The sequence below is a fragment of the Channa argus genome, chromosome 9, assembly GCF_033026475.1.
Source record: "Channa argus isolate prfri chromosome 9, Channa argus male v1.0, whole genome shotgun sequence".
In the NCBI taxonomy this organism is placed as follows: domain Eukaryota; kingdom Metazoa; phylum Chordata; class Actinopteri; order Anabantiformes; family Channidae; genus Channa; species Channa argus.
In genome coordinates this window covers 7,854,907-7,873,477 of record NC_090205.1, presented here as the reverse complement: position 1 = coordinate 7,873,477, position 18,571 = coordinate 7,854,907, and the positions used below count along the sequence as shown (strand labels likewise).

Genomic DNA, 18,571 nt, shown 5'->3' with positions numbered 1-18,571 from the left:
CTATAAATTCTGTAATTCTTCTGCAGTTTCTTGTGTTTTTCCTGCCCCTGTACGCATTCGTCAGCTTCACACAAACAAAAAGCCTCTAATTTGAAGCATTATAAGAACTATTTATGTGTCACTGTTTACATATCAACCCTCCCAGTGCAGCAATAAGCTTGAGCACAGGTACTGCTAGCAATGCTAAGGGTAGCGTTGATGGTCTTCACAGTAGCAGATCCCTAAAGGGGAGTCAGCTTTAAGGAATTCAGGTATCATTATTTATACTGTTGAATGACAAAAGGCCTAATAACACTTTAGTATTGTAAATACCACACAGACAAGATTTTCTTTGTCATATAAATTTTCTTTAAACTATGGGTTTTTTTTCCTTTCGGCAAATCATTACAGACCTCTTGGGAAAATTTGCCATTTATTTGCGTCAAATAAGATACTAGCTTCCTGCCTCGATAAGCTTGAGTTCTACGGAAGTGTGATAGCGGAAGATGGATGCTTTGTTCAGTTCCACAGTGATCATTATCGTCCTCTCATCTATTCCTGCAGTTGCAGTACCAGAAATTTGCTTCACGTTCACTCTGGCCAAACCTTTCGGAATTTATTTGTGGGTTTGGTCCAGAAATACAATGCAGTTTTGTAAAGTGTTGCTCATTTGTCTATAATGGTCTGAAATCCAGCTGTTGCATCCAGTGGGCAATGTCCTGGTTATTCCCATCTTTATTTTTAATGTGCTTTAATGCAGCTTCCCTTCTGCTTTCTGCTACAGAAATAATCTGTAGCAGTGCCGCCTCTTCAGGGACTAAACCAAAATAAAAAGAAGATATTGAGAGGCAGGAGACCATTGTTGCCATTTTGTTAAATGTCCTGTTGTCTGATGAATAGATTATGTAAAGACCAGGTCTGGCTGGAAAAAAACCATAGCTGACCCAACGGTGCTTCAAATTGATTAAGCCCATTCAAATTGTGAATTTAGCTGCTTTTTAAAATTAATTTGCAGAAGTCACTAAAGGTATTCCTTTAACATTATTATGGGGGATCTCAGACATTTGTGCAGCAGGGTTGTGGAACTCAAACGTTTAGGCAATACATTTTTTTTTGAAAAGACAAAAAAAAAAATAAAATAAACAAACCCATTAAAATTAAAGAGTCTGGGAAAGTTTGGTCAAATGAGACATGTTTGCTGTGTTTATGTGTGATGTACAGCTGACCAATAAAAACCCTGAACAAGCTTTTATATGTTGTATATGTGGAATCTTATAAGCTTTATTACTGGCTCAGCACGAACTGTGTTTCTGTAATATGTAGATGAAAACATGGTGAATTATGACATAAAATAAATCCTAACAGAAATTAGTTTATTTTGAACCAACATTTTGCTACAGCATGTTTAAAAAAAAAAAAAATACAGATTTACAGATATAGAAAAGAAAACTACAATATTATATTTTAATCAACGGATCTTAGTCATTGGAGCTGATAGGAGCCATTTTCACTGCATTTAGAGCGCTGCATTTTTTGATCAACTTATAATATATTTGTGGCTTAACATCTGCACACATAATGAGCTTCTATGTGCATAATGAATAGTTTTGAATGAACATTTTTTTGGCTGAACAAGTGTTATTTTAGCAATTTGGTGCACATATAAATTTAGTCTACAGCCATTTGCTGTAGACAAGTTTGTTCTTGGTGTTATTTTAAAAATTCCTCTTCTGTTACTGCCTGCATTGAAGAGTGAACTTAATCACAAGGTGATTAAAGATGATGTGAAAATTTCCTTGTTCTACACACGCCATATTTTTAAATTGCTGTGTTTGACCAACATCCAGAGTGAAAAAAAATAATAATTAATTCAAGTCTTCCTTGAGTGAACAGTGTGCCATGATTGAACATGCACGTCTGACACGTTATCATTGTTGATAAACTGTAGGTGCATAGTTGCAAATATACATTGATTCTTTATTGTGGGGTAAAATATATAGCTGAACAAATGTCTCAGTGATAGGGAATGCAAGCACATTAATGTAAAATAAGCATTTGCCATTGGATTGCTCACAAGTGAGCATTTGCAAACTTGCAGCCATTCAAGATGATATGTTAGCTGATAAACAGCCCAACGACACTGGCAACAGAACTGAAGAGGGTAACTTAAATGACAAAAGGTAATACTACGTGACAGCAAAATGAGACCAATAAGGCTTTTTTTTTTTAAAAAGCAAATTATTCAAGTCATTTAACAGATGACAAAAAAGTAAAGCTTTACAGAAAAGCCTGCCAGCAACATCAACAAGCTACAAATGGCCATGTTATTTTGTTGTGTACGAGCACGACATCAGCCAATTCTGTCCATTCTCTCATTTATTTAGAACGATCCTTTGTTGTATAATTATCATACATGCAAGGATTAAAACTGTCAGTATTGTTCAGTGGACGAACCCATGTTTGACAGGATTTGTTAAAATTTGTGTGCTTTGTTAGGGTGTTGGGGGGGGTGGGAGCTCTAAAAAGCAGGTTGCGGTACAATTGGCCAACCGCTGCTAAGCAGAGCTTTGGCGAGGCTGAAGCTACAAAGCTCGCTAGCCAGTCTTTCTCCCGACAGAACAAAGAGTTCTCGGGATGGCAGCGGGTCCTGGGCTTAACAAGGAAAGTGAGGTGTTGACACGGCAACAAGGCCAGCTGTCCTCCATCCTCGTGCCCGCCCTTTATCCTGGCTCACATGGATTCAAACTCATCAATGCGCTGCTTGGTGTTACCCTGGCGGATCTGGCGCAGGGTTTTGTACTTGTCTCTTCCTGCCCTGACATTTTCAGCATGTAGCATGTCATTCTGCGTTTTCTTGGTCTCGTCCCGGGCCTCAGCCAACTCGGAACTTAGAGCCTGGACAGAAGAGAGAGACAGAGGCAGGAGTGGTGAGAGACAGTCCTTATTGTGACACTGTGTCACAGTTCAATTTTACAAAATCAAGTTTGACCTTTTACTACAAGCACACCGTGGTAACTCACATCCGTTTGACTTGTGTCACAATGTAAAGACTTGAATTACTGCACACTTGTATGGGACACAAATGTAGTTCCTAATAGACGTACCACATGTTACACTGAAAACACTGCCTGAATATTTAATCGTCATGTCAAATTCAAATTCAAAGTCTTTATCTGCACAATAAAATTCTTACTTTGCCATCCACAATAAAGGCCATCTGTATAAAAGTAAGGATAGCAAATGGTAACAAAAAAATAGTAATAGTAAAGTTAAAAAAATATAAAAATGTGTGTGGAGTGAGAGGAACTTTTAATAACCTTGAGTTATTTTAGCTGTCACAAGTCAACAGCTTATCATGAGTTAACAGTATGTGTCAGTTATGTTCTTTCCTCTCATGTCCTCACATGCATGAAAGCATTTTGCTCAAAGAAAGGAAACCAGGATGTGAGTGATGCGATAAACCAGCAGCGGGTCAGTGTTTCACGTGGTTTAGTTAAGTTAAATTCACTAGACAAATATCAAGGACCATGTCACCGTGAGATCTGCACACAAAGTCTGGATAGCCTGCTATGCATTCAAATCTTAATCTAAGAATATAAAATGTTAACTATTGCACTGTTTTGTTTGTTTTTTAGTGCTAGTCTGAAGGAGCAAAATTTCATTTGTTTTAAATTTAAGAAACATTTAGCTTAGACAAAACTTTATGCAGCTGATGCAGTTTTTAGACGGCTTTACATAAACACCACACAGCTGTAGTCGGTGACGAGACTGTGGCTGAATTAAAAACTAAATTGGCTACATTGTAGGTGTTTGATGCCCAGCTTGTACCTGTAGCTGTTTCTTGACACGTTCGTTCTTCTGTGCCTCCGTGATACGTTCCTCTTCACTTCGGTGGCTAGAGACACCGTCGCTGAGCAGCTCGGCGCTCGCCTCTGCATCAGCTTCATCCTGCTCATCGTGTTCAGGTGCCGGTGGAGTCGTCACGGCTGCCTTCAGCTCCTCCCTGGTCTTTTCCAGGTCTTCTTGTGCTGACAGAGCCTTGAAAAACACACACATGAATACTTACTGAGATAACAGACATGAATGCAAAAAAGATGCACACGCATTTCACTACTGCCATAAATCATACCTGTGCTACCATGTTTCTTTACACAATATTGTTTCTAATGACTTCTTGCTTCCTGTTTACCAACTTGCTTTGTGTGTACACACACACACACACACACACACAGTATATGCCATAACTAATTCTATTTAGTTAATCTAATACTATTTCAAGACAATATATAAAACACTCCAATAACCAATAAGACCTTTTAAAGTCAAAAAGAGGTTTAGAAGTTTAGTAGTTTAAAATGATGATTTGTTTCACACTGATTAAAACATTTTCCTTGTTGGCCGAGTTTGGTTTGCCCTTTGTTAGAGTAAACAAGGCCCTCTGGGGTTGAATGTCAACGGTTTAGCTCATGAGGTAATCTCTCAAAAATCCAAAAATGAAATGGAAATGCAGAAGCTGCTGGTTATGGTGCAGATCAATCAGTGTCTGCATTTACAAAGTGGAAAACCACACCATGTGCACAGCTTTGTGTTCATCTCTATTCTTCCTTTTTCTCTTATCATCTGGAATGTCCAGTTTCCTCTGTGCTGCAGTTTGCGTCACTGCTAATGCTAGTTAGCGGTGAGAACTTTAAGGATCTCTTACCTCTCAATTTTCAGGGTGCAAGCAGAATGATCAATGAGCAATTGAAACATCGGCTTCCCGCCCAGGAAATCTGCCTAACCTGGTCGTGTTTGTTGGCAACAATGTGGGGCATAACCCCAGCTTTTTTTAACCTCTTGATTTAAGCATCAAAATTGCTAGATTTTTTATACAAAACAAAAGCAGACACTTCCAAAGAGGAGTTTCATTACTTTGTGTTGCCATTCTGTCGCTTCATCTTCTTTTTTCCTCTTTGCTTCCTCCAGTAGAGCAATTTTGGCAGTAAACTCTGCAAGCTCAGAAGCCTGTCAGGAAAAAAGTGAGACGTGCCGGTAAATGTTAATAAACTGAACACAGTCACAGTTTCTAAACAACAATCTAAAAACTAATTAGCATTACTATGAAATAGAAACAGAATTAGGAACTTTTTATATTTCAGAAATGGGTAGTATAAATAATGATTTAATTTCATGATGAATCTCAGTAAACTAAACAAATCTAAGTTTAACAGGTATTTTTTTGTGTTCATAATGCATATAATTACTACTTTGCTACAAACATAGTACAAAGTCTCAATAAAATAACTGGTTGTGTCACTGAGTTGCATGAATTAAATTTAAAACAAAAAATGTATGAATGTAACACAAAATGTAAATCACATGCCACCTCATTCAGAGTCACCAGATGTCTAAGCAGCTCTATTGATGCTGGCAAGACAAACAGCATAATTAACAGTAGTAATAATTTCTGATTCACAGTTTATAATTTCTGATGAAAGGTAAATATCGTTAGTCGTTACCACTTGAGTTCAAATTTCTACATGGACAAAAGCACTAAAGTAGGAGTCTGCATATGGTGTTAATGTCACAGTGTAGGTACCAGTTGCTCCTGGGTCTTCATCTGGTTGGCAGCCTGCTGAGCCAGCGCTGCCTTGGCCTCCTCTGCCACCTGCTTCTCCCTTTCCAGCCGCTCTGCCTCCTCCTTCGCTCTCTTTCTCTCCTGCTCGAGTTCCAGAGCCTTGCGAGTCTGCTCCTCCAGTTCTGCACACACACACAAATATGAGTTAGAGATCTTAACATTAGGGACCTCAAGAAATGCAAGAGCACATTTTACAGCTGCACATTTGCACAGTTTGCACATATTACAGCTGATCTGCATGCAAACAGTTTGATGTGTAACCCATTAAAAAAATATATATATAAATTGTGTCATGCTTCTGAAGTACATAGATGAGCTGTCAATGACATTACTACAGTCCTCCTGTGCTGAAACCTTTTATGAACTAAGTAAAGTGTTAGACTTCAATTCATTTTACACTTAGAATCAATTTGATACTTAGGTTGTGAATAGCACTGTTTATTTCAGGCTTTACTGTGTGTTCAGTCCAACTTTCTGCATATATGCAGTTAATATGGCAGTGGCTCTCTAAGTGTGGGGCCCCTCCACTAATAGAGAATAAAGACATGACAGGTGGGGCGCAGAACAAGCCCGCAGACGACTGCCTTTACCAACTGAGCTACAGCCGCCCCGCCCATCTTCATTAATGCTATGATTTATTAACAATCAAGATCATACACGCAAAACAAAATGGCCACACACAAACAAAAAGGGGTCATTAATACATGTAAATTAAAGAAGGCAGCAGACAGCATGAGACCCAACAAAATAAGGAGACACTTAAAGACAACACACCGCAGTCATGTCAATAACCCTCTCAACTTCTTTCAGAGAAAACTGGCAGAATATCGTAAGCAGGAAAGTCGCACTGTAAAATCTGCATCAGTGAACAGCAAAGCACACATGGCCTCATTCAGAATTGCATACAGAATTCCCCAGTGCAAAAGCCCTGAGCAGCTCGTTCCTTCCGCTCCAGCCATATTGAAAGCAAAATTCCCCTGTCAAACGACACAGTTGCAAGATCTATACGTGACATTACAGGTTATCTTGAAGAACAACTCACAGAGAGCCTCAAAATGCACGTTTTGTATTACAAGTGGACGAGGCTGGCCGCAATAATGACTGCTTGTTCATTTCATATGTCCGTTCTGTAAAGTCACTGAGCGAGGATTTGCTGTTTTGCAAGTACATCCAAACCAGAGCCACAGCTGATGAGCTCTTCAGGACTCATGACAGTTACCTGGCAGAACACAAGCTGAAATGGGAAAACAATGTAGGCTTTTGGTCGATTGGCGCACAGACAAGGGCAGGGAAAAATAAAGGGCTGCAGGCACTTGCTATTTGATGTTATTGATTTAAAACTTCATGAAATTTTAATAAATGTGACATTTTTTTAACTTGGCTTATTTCATTACCATTTTGATGGAGGACAGGTGGGGCTTTAAACTATAAAAATATGTTTTTATAAAAATAATATGACCTAATAAGTGTGTATCACTATAGCTTTAACAAGCTGTCAGCACATGAAGTGGTAAAAATCAGCTCCACCTGATTACTGTACATTTTTGGTCATAATTACCAAGGTGAGGGGAGTACTTTTATGCTGACCCTGATCCTCCATGAAGCTCAATGAAGTTCACCAATGGTAATGTGGCGGCTGAGTGTTGTATATGAAAAGTTAATTTTTGCAGGGCTCCCTGTCAAACACCCTTCTTCAGCTCTAACAACCTCTATTCTACTGCTAATTAGCTTCCTTTACAGTCAGAATATGTGAATTACTGTCGTCTACATGACAGGTATTAAAATGAGCAAAAGTTACTGACAGAAAGGGAAAAAAACTATTTAATGTAGGTCTTTCTTATGGTCTGATTCTGTTCCATTCTTAATGAGAAGAGAGCAGCTGGAACAAGGCAAAATAATTTCTATTTGGGATAAACAAAGTTGTTTGAATCTTGAATTTTCTAAATGAAAATAATAGGAGGACCACATATTGAAATGGGCACTGCAAGGTAGGTAAGACTTTTAATATGACATATGTGGTCCAGTGCAAAGATAACGTTAGTTTTATGTAGAACTAATCAGATGTATCAGAATAACTGCTTACTTTGCATTAATGATCAATTACCTCTTAGAAAACTGTGAAAAACAAGCCATGTTCTGTTAAACTTTATTCCTACAGAATTCACTCCGCAGCATCTCTGCAACATAGCTGCAACCATAGCGCCCTCTAGTTGTTGTTGTCATAACAGCACCAGAGTTTTGCCTCGTGGCTTCTGTTCTCTTTTAACCATGTTCTACTTTGTGTCACAACAGTCAAAGCGCTGACTCAAGTTAAACCCAAATCAAATCCTCATGTGTCAATTCAAAAGGAAAAGCCTTTTGGATACTGTTTGTGTGCACTTTAATGTCATTATTTATTTAATCTACATGACTGGATGGCTGCACAACTCCCCATGTGTTTGAAACGTCTCTCACACATTTCCGCATGTTAATGCAGAACGATAATGCAGTTGTACCTTTTTGAGCCCTCTGTGTCTGCTCTTCAATCTGCCTCAGTCTTTCGATCAGCTCATCCTTCTCACGCTCTATCCGCTCCTTTTCCTTCTCCGCAAGCTCGCGCTTCTTCTTCTCATTCTCCAGCTGCGCTCTGTTGACACAGCACAGAAAACGACCATTTAACATTACACTGAAAATAGACATCATCAAAACAGTCAACCAGCCAATGTTGAGCCAAGGCTTTTTCGTGGTGCTCAGCAGTTTGTTTTCTGTTATAACCCGCATAACCCGATAAAAATCGGGTTTATCCTGTGCTGATATTTAAAAAAAAAAAATCATTTTTAAAGACATGCCTCACTGAGTACTGATTTTTACCTAATCCATTTAAAATTCCTATTATCTACAAATTATTGAAGACATTACAGGTCCATGAGAAAGGTACTAGGTTGCCAGTAGAGCTTCACATGCACAATTTGACATTAACAAAAGACGCACATACGTACTACCTGCCCACGTACACTTAGAACATCATCAACAAATACAGAAATTAATGCAGCATTGTGAACTGAGTTTTTCAGTGCTATTTGTGTGGGCTGCTGTCCTCTGCAGACTCATTCTCATCCCTCACATTAATCAACAGGTATAAAAACAACAACAACAACAAACAAACAAAAAAACACAAAACAGTTATTCAGCCTAATTACTGCATGATATACAAAAAAAAAGATATATGTGTCAGTAAAGAGTTGTGTCTAAGTTGTGCCTGATCATGAGGTTCACTTTCTGCAGTGCTGTACTGTAGTTTGAAGGGATACATCTGTACCTGTAGCTGTACCTTTTGGCACCCTCCAAATGAAGTTGGTGATAATAATAAAAATATCCCAGAGAGACTGCCCCCCCAAAAAAAAACTAAAAGCAAAAGCATTTGTGGTTATTTTATATCTATTTCAGTCTGGGCTTCCTGCACACGTGGAGGATGGTCTGCACTTATATAGTGCTTTTCTACCTATTGGCACTCAAAGCGCTTTACACTGCTTCTCATTTACCCATTCGCACTCTCAATCACACGCACACTCATACACTGATGGGGAAGCTGGCCAGTGCTCACCGGGAGCAACTAAGTTGGGGCATGTCGAAGGACACTTCGACATGTGACCGGAGGGGCCGGGGATTGAACCAACTGCTCTACCTTCCTGCGCCACAGTCGCCCAAATGTGTTGTGTTGTGTTGTGTTGGATGTGTTGTACCTCTCCATCTGTTTCTGGTGCTTCTCCTCCCTGGCCTGAGCTTTCATCTGCTGCACTTCTATGGTGTCTGGCTTCCTCCTTCTCATGTACAGCTCATGGTTTCCCATACATAACGCCAGGATGCGCTTGTTGATTCGCAACCGAGGGGCGTAGAACACAAAGTCCTGGAAGAAATGCAGATGGTCATGACAGCATTAGTGCACACACACACAAAAAAACCCCCCAAAAACAAACAATTATCAATAATTTCAATCCATCACTCACTGGAGCTTTCTTGTCAATGGGCTTGATGACAAACTTTTTGTCATTAAAAGAAATGTTTCTGATCTCACTCCAGGGGAAGCCAATCTTTGGTGACAGCCTGAGGAAGAGTTGACAAGATTTTATTTAACATTAGTTTTAATCATGAGAACCTCCTGAGATTAAATCCCTCTTTTTCCAAAAGTGTCCAAGGCAGGAGGACGAACAAGCAAACACAAAATCAGCACAAACAAAATTACTCCATTGATGAAAACAAGATAAAATCATTACAATACACAATAAATTCAAAACCCACACAGCCTAAAATTCATCAAAAGTAAACACCCCATTAAATTACCATAAAAAAGCCTGAATTTACGAGACAATGCAAATATAAAATGCACTAAATTTAGGACAGTAAAAATACTGGCATTCATTATGCAGCAAGGATTTAAATCTGCTCATTAGAGGTAATGACTGCAGATGCAAGTCCTTTTACAGAGCATTGGCTACTGAAACAAATATGTGCTCTGTAAGCAAAGCCAAACACGCACATAAATATAAAAATATGACTTTATAAGTTAAATTTGTAAATGGAGAACCCTCCAAACAGTAATGGAGGGCCCTCCAAGCCAAGCACACAATTGTAGATTAAAAAATTTACTCCACTGCCTTAACATTTTTTTCAGAACGTGTACAAGTTTCAATACAAGTAAAAATAAAAAGATAAAAAAAAGAAATTTTTTTTTATGTTGGGTGCTAGAATAAAGTTCATGAACAGTATTTTATTTTCCAAAGACAGGTTGTTCATGAGCTGGGCCAAAAGAGGGCGCTGATGTCAAACCAATAGAATCCAAGAAAGCGCGGGACGTCTACATTTTGTTAACCAGCCATCATACAGTTACAGGATTAATTGAGGTATAAGGTCTTTATTAACTCCCAGTCCTACATGACTTCTGCATCTTTTTCCATCGACAGACTGTCAAATGCAAAGTGCCGAACTTCATGGAAATGACGACTTAAGAACAAATGAAAGTTTTATGAATTTGTTTAAACAAAAAATGTATTTAAAGTGACATGTTGCCACTGCCACAAGACCAGTGCTTGTCACTTGATCACAGAAAATGAAGATGTCGACTTGCAGCCCCTCATCAAATTGTGACCAGTTCCACTAAATAAATGAACAAGGAAAGCAAAACAGTCAGAAAAAAAATACCAGAATTTTATGCAGCAGAATTATTGTTCCAGACGCCCCAGTTTCATCTTATGACCACAGGAGGATTTTTTTTACCTGCAGCTCATGAAACCTCTCAACTAGACTGTGCCAACCTGTTCAAATGTGGTTGGGAGAAGAAAAAAAAAAGACCCCCCGGCCATGCTCCACCAACGCTGTGTTACTGATTCATTTGAGTTCACTCATGGCTTAATAAGATCAATGAATGTACATAGTCTACACCACTGGATAGCTATGTGATGTGTGAGTGAGTGAGTGAGTGAGTGAGTGAGTGAGTGAGTGAGTGAGTGAGTGAGTGAGTGAGAGACTTTTTTACTTGTCTTCGTGCTCATAGATGTTGAGTCCGAGAGCGTCAACCCCGAGCCACAGTTCTGTGCCCTTCTTGTTTTTAATTTCAAAGTAGTTGACGCCGTACATCTCCAGATCCTGAGCAATCTTCAGATACTCCATCATTGCATCCTCCCTGCACATGCACACAAACATAACACACTCATGAAGTTTCAGGTGTCAAAAAAAGTCCAATTACACAGCGGCTTCTCACACACGTCACACACTCACCTGAGCATGCTTCTGTGCTCCTCGTGCCAGGTCTGTATTCTGTCCTCCCACTGTTCCTTCGTCAGCTTGTGTTGCTCCAGGACTCTATAGGACACATAGGCACAGAGAAAAAGTGAATAGCATCATGTGAACCACATGACATTCTTTTCGTCAGCCAATCCCAACTCTGCTGAATTGTTCACATGGTGAAAAGGCTAGTGTCTGTGTGTGTACCCCACCTTTGCGGGAGTAGTCTGTCGGAGGCCAGGTAGCCGGGCTTATGAACGTCTTTGCTGTAATCTCCATACTTGGCCTGGACAGCATAAGACGCCAGCAGCACAGCAGTCTCTGGGGGACAGTAGTTTTCATCATTCAGAATGGCCTCCTTCACCTGGAGGGTCAACACACACACAGTAGTTAGAACCTCAGGGGTTTCTCCCAGCAGATAAGTGATTTCTCAGTCGAGTTTTCCTAGATCAATAGAAAACCAGCAGCCATATTTGTCACTGTCAGTCCAGAGTATTTATACTTTAAGAACCGCTGGAGGGAATCACCATGAAATTTAATACAAGCGTTAACAAAAGCTCTAGGAATTCCCTGGCTTTACCACAGGCTGGTATTCATTTTCACTTGTCCAACACAGCTTAGAATAGTGCGTTCGTTCCAAGAGAACTCAGTTATTGTAAACACCTTACTTGACAAATACAAACTAGAACAACTTTCCCAAACACAAACAGAAGCAAAGAATGCACAATAATATCTTTAAAACAAATCCTAATTTATATTAAATAATAAACAAGACTACTAAAATCTCCCTGTGTCACCATAGTACCTGCAAGAAGAACAGTTTCTGTGTGATCTCCTGGATGAGCTCCTCAGAAACATCCTCAGGGAAGAACTTTGCTCTGAACTTGAACTGAAGAGGATTTTCCTTCTTAACATCCTGCTGGGTAACCTGGAGAGAAAACACACACACACACACACACACACACACACACACACACACACACACACACACACCTTTCACCGTCTGCCTTCGAATGCTTTTGTGCTAGTGTATAAACATAAGTGTGGGTTCTGAAGAAATTATTTCAAAGACGATTAAACAAAATCTGTGAACATGTGATGGTTTTAGGTATTTTAGTATTCTGTTCTGCTTTAATCCCACAATGACACACAAGTTCTCATTTAAGGCTTTCTAGCACGATAATGTCTTAGCCACAAGAGGGTGACTGTGTAACACGACTTGAAAAAAGTAAGCAGTAATTAATCTGAGTCTAGGATATATTCGAGTTGTTGCGTTTACCTTCTTGTTGAGTTTGAGCCATGTGACGTAGCCTTTACCGTCTGTGTACTGAAGGCCAAAGAACCAGACTTCCCTCAGACCCACCGTCTTTACCACCTGAAACCATACAAAGAGTTTGATTTTACCAGCTTTTTTACTGACTCACGCACAAGTCTATCGAGCTCAAGCTTGGCTCACGGCTTTCTTGGAACATTTTAAATGGGTTTTTGGAAACCTGCACACATCGGTCCAGACTCGTTCTGATCAGTTTGTTCGTCCGTCCCTGTGGCCTTTTTTTATGTGCCAGATGTAATAAATTTCCCTCCTGTCGTTCTTAAGATATTGTGCTGACAAGAATGGGACAGACGCAATGTCACAGTGCATAACTTTCCTCTAGATTTCATCCCTTAAGTCACCTTAATGCCATCAGCTGTTGAAGGGTGTTTTCTTTCTACCCAGTCACCCTCTTCCATGGTCTCCGTGATGCAATCAATCCTCAGTTGTCATTTTAGATCTACCTCTCTCTCTCTCTTTTGTCAGCAGTTATTTCAGTTTTGTGAGACTCAAGCCTTCTCCAACTCATCAAGCTCACACTCATTAGATTAGTGCTCCACAGGTCCTCTGTAATGAGCAGTCAGGATTTAAGTTCATCTCAAAGGTGCTGAATCAGACTCCCATCATTCAACCCACTTCTTTGTGGAGTTGGCTTTGTGTAAAGGGGGCATTGTCATGTCGAACCAGAAAGGGTCTTTACCCAAATGTTGCCGAAATTTTGACAAAAATATATTGTAGGTGATGAAAAACTGAATTGTTGGGTTTGACGATGATGCTCAGGAAACTTGACTTTTCCTTCCTTTTTCCATTCTTTTCTTTCTTTTTGAGCCTCTTCTGTTTTCCCTCTCTGTTCTTAAACATGTTCTGTCACTGACAAACTATCATCCCATTTTACTGAAAGAGTCAATACGTCCCTAGGGGGGACACTTAGACTCTAATGTGACTTACAGTCAATATGATGGCGTTTTCTACCATGTAATTAACTCTGTTCTCACACAGGGACAGGGAAAGACACGCCGTAAACAATCACATGCATGATAAAAATGCAAAAACAGTGTGAAACACCCATCCTAAGCACACAGTAGAAGTGGTAACTGCTAACACACAAAAAACACACTCCTACACACAGAGGACCTCCAGTGGGACTGGGAATGCGGTATGCATAAATAGCTATGCCAATGCTGAGAGCTCAGTATGCAGATTTAGAAGTGAAGCCTCAGAATAAAAAAAAAGAAAAAAACAATAAGACAGCTAGAAGAAATAAAATGGGGAACATGAAAGAGATACAACAGGCCACTGAATAGGACTTTGATATTAGATGAAAACGCTTGTTTATACAGGCCACTTTAAAAGTGTGTGTGATTATGGTTCATCAAAAGGGTTTGTGTTCAGATGCAGACCTGCATGTTTGGGTCAGTTTGATTAAAAGGATTCCCTTCTTGCCAAAGCCTTTTATCCGTGTGTGTGTGTGTGTTTGAGTGAGCTTATATTTAGCTTGGCAGCCTCTTTATCAATGGAACCGTCGCTTCATTCACTCGAACGATTTAAAGCTGAAAAAGTTTTCGAGCTCAACTGCTACTTGCCTGACACAGCATCACGGAGCGCTTTCATCGCTGAACAAGTGGTTTCCTGTTCTCTGTGTAATCTCGACACAGTGCAGGCAGATTTGACAGTTTTGATCCTACGACACCAAAGCGTATGGCCACACTTGAGTAATACTGCAAGTTGAAGCTGATCTGTTTTTGATATAGGCAGGTTCAGAATTACTCTCCCACGTCTCCCATTTCATTGTTTCAGTTCTAATTTCAAAGAACTGTGTCAAACAACGAAAAAAAACAAGTTTTTAATTTGCCTTCAACTATCTATATACAAAGTCCCTAAAATTTGAGGTGTTTATTTACTATATTTTACAAAGAGGGAATATCTAACCATTTCTAGCTCAGGATGGATATATAAAGCTTTACAGCATCATCCACCACTTATGTACATCATTATTTGTCACTCACGTTTTACCTACGGTCTGCATTCTCTTTTAGTAGTCAGTTTTTTGCATTTCATCAGTCCAGATTTGATGGGAGGACTGCAAGTGATGACCATTTCATTTTTCTTTTGTACTCCATTGATCTGCATTTTGGTCAATTAATCATTTAGTCTATAAAATGTCAAGAGAATGCTGTCATGGAGGCCAGTCCATGACTGTCAAGAACACTGACAGTCATGGACTGGCCTCCATAGAGTCCAGATTAAATAATATTCACGGTATGGGATCACCTGGACAGAGTAAATCAAAAAAGTCTGAAGAAGAACTCAAGTCATTTTCTGGTACTATATTATGCTAAAGAAAACGTCAAGACAGATGTGCTAAGTAAAAAGTGAGGTCACATTAAACACTGATTTTTGACAGAAGAAGCTGCTTAATTATGTTTAAAAAAAATATTGTGTACACATTTTCTGTTTCTCTCCTCATAATTGATAGACCAAGAAATAAATGTGCAGACTTCCTAAAACAGCAAAGCTGATGATGGCCTAATGTAACTAAGTAATTTTCAAAATGGTAAAAAGTTATTTCAGGTAAGTAACTGGTTCAGCATTCACTGCAATGTTATTCCCCAGAACAGCTTTGGGCCTTTTGTCTGCAACACAATCAATTTTTTTTTTTTTTTTATGTTGTACACTAACGCAAGACAAGTAATTGTTTTAAAACACACACACATATACTCACAAACACTACAGGACTATAAACATGTTAAAACCAATATTCACATGCATACATACACATGTACTGTATTGCAAGGCAGCAGCAGAGTGTGCGCGCGCACCCGTCGCTGGGCATTTGACAGCTGGTTGCTATGGCGATTCATGGGCACAGCAAGCTGAAACATTCGGATGTGGTGAGTCAGCCTCTGTGTGTGAGTGTGTGTTTCACAGGGGGACATGAGTTAGGAAAGAGTGCAAGAGAGGGAGAGAGGAGAGGAGCAAGTGTGTGAGAGAAGGAGGAACGCATGTGCAAGGACCACAAACCCAGCCAAGATAGAGCCTTCGAATTTTACTCCTTTATGGAAATTTATTAGGGACAAATGGACAGTACACAAAACAAGTTTAGAAGTCAGTTCTAAACTTGTGTGTGTACTCTGCTGCACACTGAAGACATTTCATGTTAGGACTAATTTAAGACTAACAAATATCAGACAAAAATTCTGAATTTCAACTTTTATTTCCTGTTATTTACATCTTCTGAAGGTCAGGGTGGGCAATATTAGTCCTGGAGGGACCTGCTTGTTTTTGGACTATTCTGCGTTACCTACAACAGGTGTCTTCAATCAATCAAGATGCTGGAAGATACATCTGAGCTGAAGTGAATTTGTATCTTCCACCAAATACTGAACCTATCCCAGCAGAAATGGTTTCCTAGACAAAAATATTTCTAATATATAGTCTAGTAAAATGTAGTAATATTTTATGTTAGATGCAATTGCAGGACAACACAAACACATCTCAGTTGTAACTCAAATTGGATGGAGAGAGTAGGAGCTGAGAAAGAAAAGCCACAGTTGAGGCCAGGTAGAGGTCAGCACATGTCCTTGGTGTAGGGTAACACTGGTGTGTATGAGTGTGTGAGAGCAAGAGTGAGACAGAGTAAAAAAAAAGTGTCATACAACACAAAGCAAGCAACAGGTATGTGTGTGTTCAGATATGTCCTTCAGCTGTGTGGCCAAATGTTAGTTTGGACTCCGTCAATCTGAAGACAATTTAGCTGCTAGCAAGGGTCACTGGAGTCAGAGTGACATGAAGCTATGGAAAGCAGAATAAAGGTGATGTAACCTGGCCTTGTTCCAGTACCATATTTATACACACACACACACACACACACACACACACACACACACACCTCTTATTTTGGCCAGTTGAAGCTTTACCAGTCAGAGGTTGCCAAGAATTGTTCCACCATGTTTGATCTGGTCAATTTAGCCTGACTGATAAAATCAGTGATTTATCAAGGCTGGAAAACTAAAATATGGAAGGAAGTCAACAAATACCAAAGCAGAAAACACTTCACTCTCAGTAACAATGTAACCGTTCATGGTTAAAACTATATCAGAAATATTCCTGACTATATCTAGTATCCATAGTTACATAGTATATTGCATGTCTCATTATGGATGATCCCAGCTTGAAAGTTCCGAAATGGTTCCTTTAATTGGTGACTCACTAGAACAGCAAAAAATGCAGCGTTTGGCCACTATTCTACAGCAGCAGTACATGGATCTACTGAAGTACTGTGCTTAAGTACAATTTGACGGTATTTGAACACTATAAAAACAAATAAAAAATCTAAAACAAATATAAGGAATCTTACTTAAAATAAACAAATAATGGATTGACCAGCTGTCAGGAGATAAGGTGGTTAAAATCAGCAGCATCATTTCCCATTTTTTTTGGTTTGTTATTAATTTAACAACCGTAACTTCACTTTTGAAACTTTTCAATCAAATGAACTTTTGAGTACTGAGGTTGTGTACTTCTACCACCTGTGCTCAAAACTACGATGTTAACACCAGAAAGTGACTGGAAAAGTATTGCCTAAAACTGGTGCACTGGTCTTGCACGGCCTTAAAAGCTGTTCTGTGATTTGAACTTATAAAGCAAACACAGACAAAAGAGCTGCAACAAGGACAAAAACAGATTCTTTCATTCCGGCTTCCTCATTCTACGTCAACAAATCAACAAACCTTTTCTGCCTGACATGAGACGACACTGAAAGCTGCACTTTTACCACAGACACAATCTGCAGACTCACACACTTGCATCCACTGTTTCCAATTCAAACAAAGAACCCTTTGTGTATCATCTCTGTACAGAACTGGTACCAGCCCGACTGCAGCCAAGCACCCACTGGCACACACACATACACCATCACTTTAGGTCTTGCTTTTCATTAGAAATGGATATAAAAAAAAAAAAAAAAAAAAAAAAAACAACAACAAGGTCACAGAGTTCCAAAGGACAATAGGAATTATATTTACATACAAACTATGGGAGAACATTGTGAAGTGTGTGTGTGTGTGTGTGTGTGTGTGTGTCTTACCTGGTCAAAGAGCTGTTTGCCTGTTGTGTTGGGCTGGATTGCAAACTCCAGCTCAGCATCCATGGTGGTGACACGCACATTGATCTGTAAAACCAGACAACTAAATTAATTCTTCACTTCTACCAACAGCTCCACAGGCGATCGTTTCTCTCTGTGGCCAATAAACTGTGCAAGGTGGAGGGCAAATGAATCCGAAATTGAACTAAATGTCGACAATTGTGTTTTTATCACAACACTTTACAGTGACTGTTAACTGTGCAATATCTAGCTATCCATCTAAAATCTCTCATTGCTGTTCAGTTATTGCACTGCAGACCATAGCTGTTTATTGTAAACAAAGTTTTATGCATCTCAAATTTAGTTCTTATTGACGAATGTAGCAGGGTTTTGCTTTTGTGTTGATGTGGTTCTTTCCTTAAGAGTGGCGTACAAAGCAGCTCTAACAAGGCAAATAAGTTTCAGTCTGGGATGATTAAAAAATTTCACTGTTAAAGGTTTGTTGCAGACCATTATTCTCATGTTTTCTTACTTTTTACATGGTTAAAAAAAGTAAAACACCTTTTTAAAAAACAAAAAACAAAAAAAAACAAAAACACCTTTATGCAATTTTAAAATCCTTCAGTAGATATATTAAACATTCCTGGAAAACGTAACTTCTCCTGACTGGAAATATAACTTTTAGCACCACAGGCAAAAAGCATGGTAGAGGAAGATACTTTCACTTTACTCTAATGAGGAAAAAAAAACATCATAGTGAAGAAGCCACTTAGTTTTGCCTGTGGTGATCTAAAACACTCTTTGAATTCCACCCATACAA

At 39.2% G+C, this 18,571-nt stretch overlaps 1 protein-coding gene across 3 annotated transcripts in view; it reads right to left on the bottom strand.

The window, feature by feature from the left end:
* Positions 1-1,391: 1,391 nt before the first annotated feature.
* The window catches only part of LOC137133060 (radixin), a 38,697-nt gene continuing 21,517 nt past the window's right edge, over positions 1,392-18,571 (bottom strand). For all 3 annotated transcript variants that reach the window (XM_067516188.1, XM_067516190.1, XM_067516191.1), the window contains exons 3-15: positions 17,755-17,838; positions 12,636-12,731; positions 12,162-12,284; positions 11,569-11,720; positions 11,351-11,434; positions 11,109-11,255; positions 9,583-9,679; positions 9,319-9,482; positions 8,092-8,222; positions 5,558-5,718; positions 4,891-4,983; positions 3,808-4,017; positions 1,392-2,874 (exon numbers count right to left, since the gene is read on the bottom strand). In XM_067516188.1, the coding sequence (XP_067372289.1) occupies positions 2,710-2,874; positions 3,808-4,017; positions 4,891-4,983; positions 5,558-5,718; positions 8,092-8,222; positions 9,319-9,482; positions 9,583-9,679; positions 11,109-11,255; positions 11,351-11,434; positions 11,569-11,720; positions 12,162-12,284; positions 12,636-12,731; positions 17,755-17,838 (1,707 nt within the window). In that variant the 3' untranslated portion in view covers positions 1,392-2,709. The remainder of the gene's footprint in view (positions 2,875-3,807; positions 4,018-4,890; positions 4,984-5,557; positions 5,719-8,091; positions 8,223-9,318; positions 9,483-9,582; positions 9,680-11,108; positions 11,256-11,350; positions 11,435-11,568; positions 11,721-12,161; positions 12,285-12,635; positions 12,732-17,754; positions 17,839-18,571) is intronic.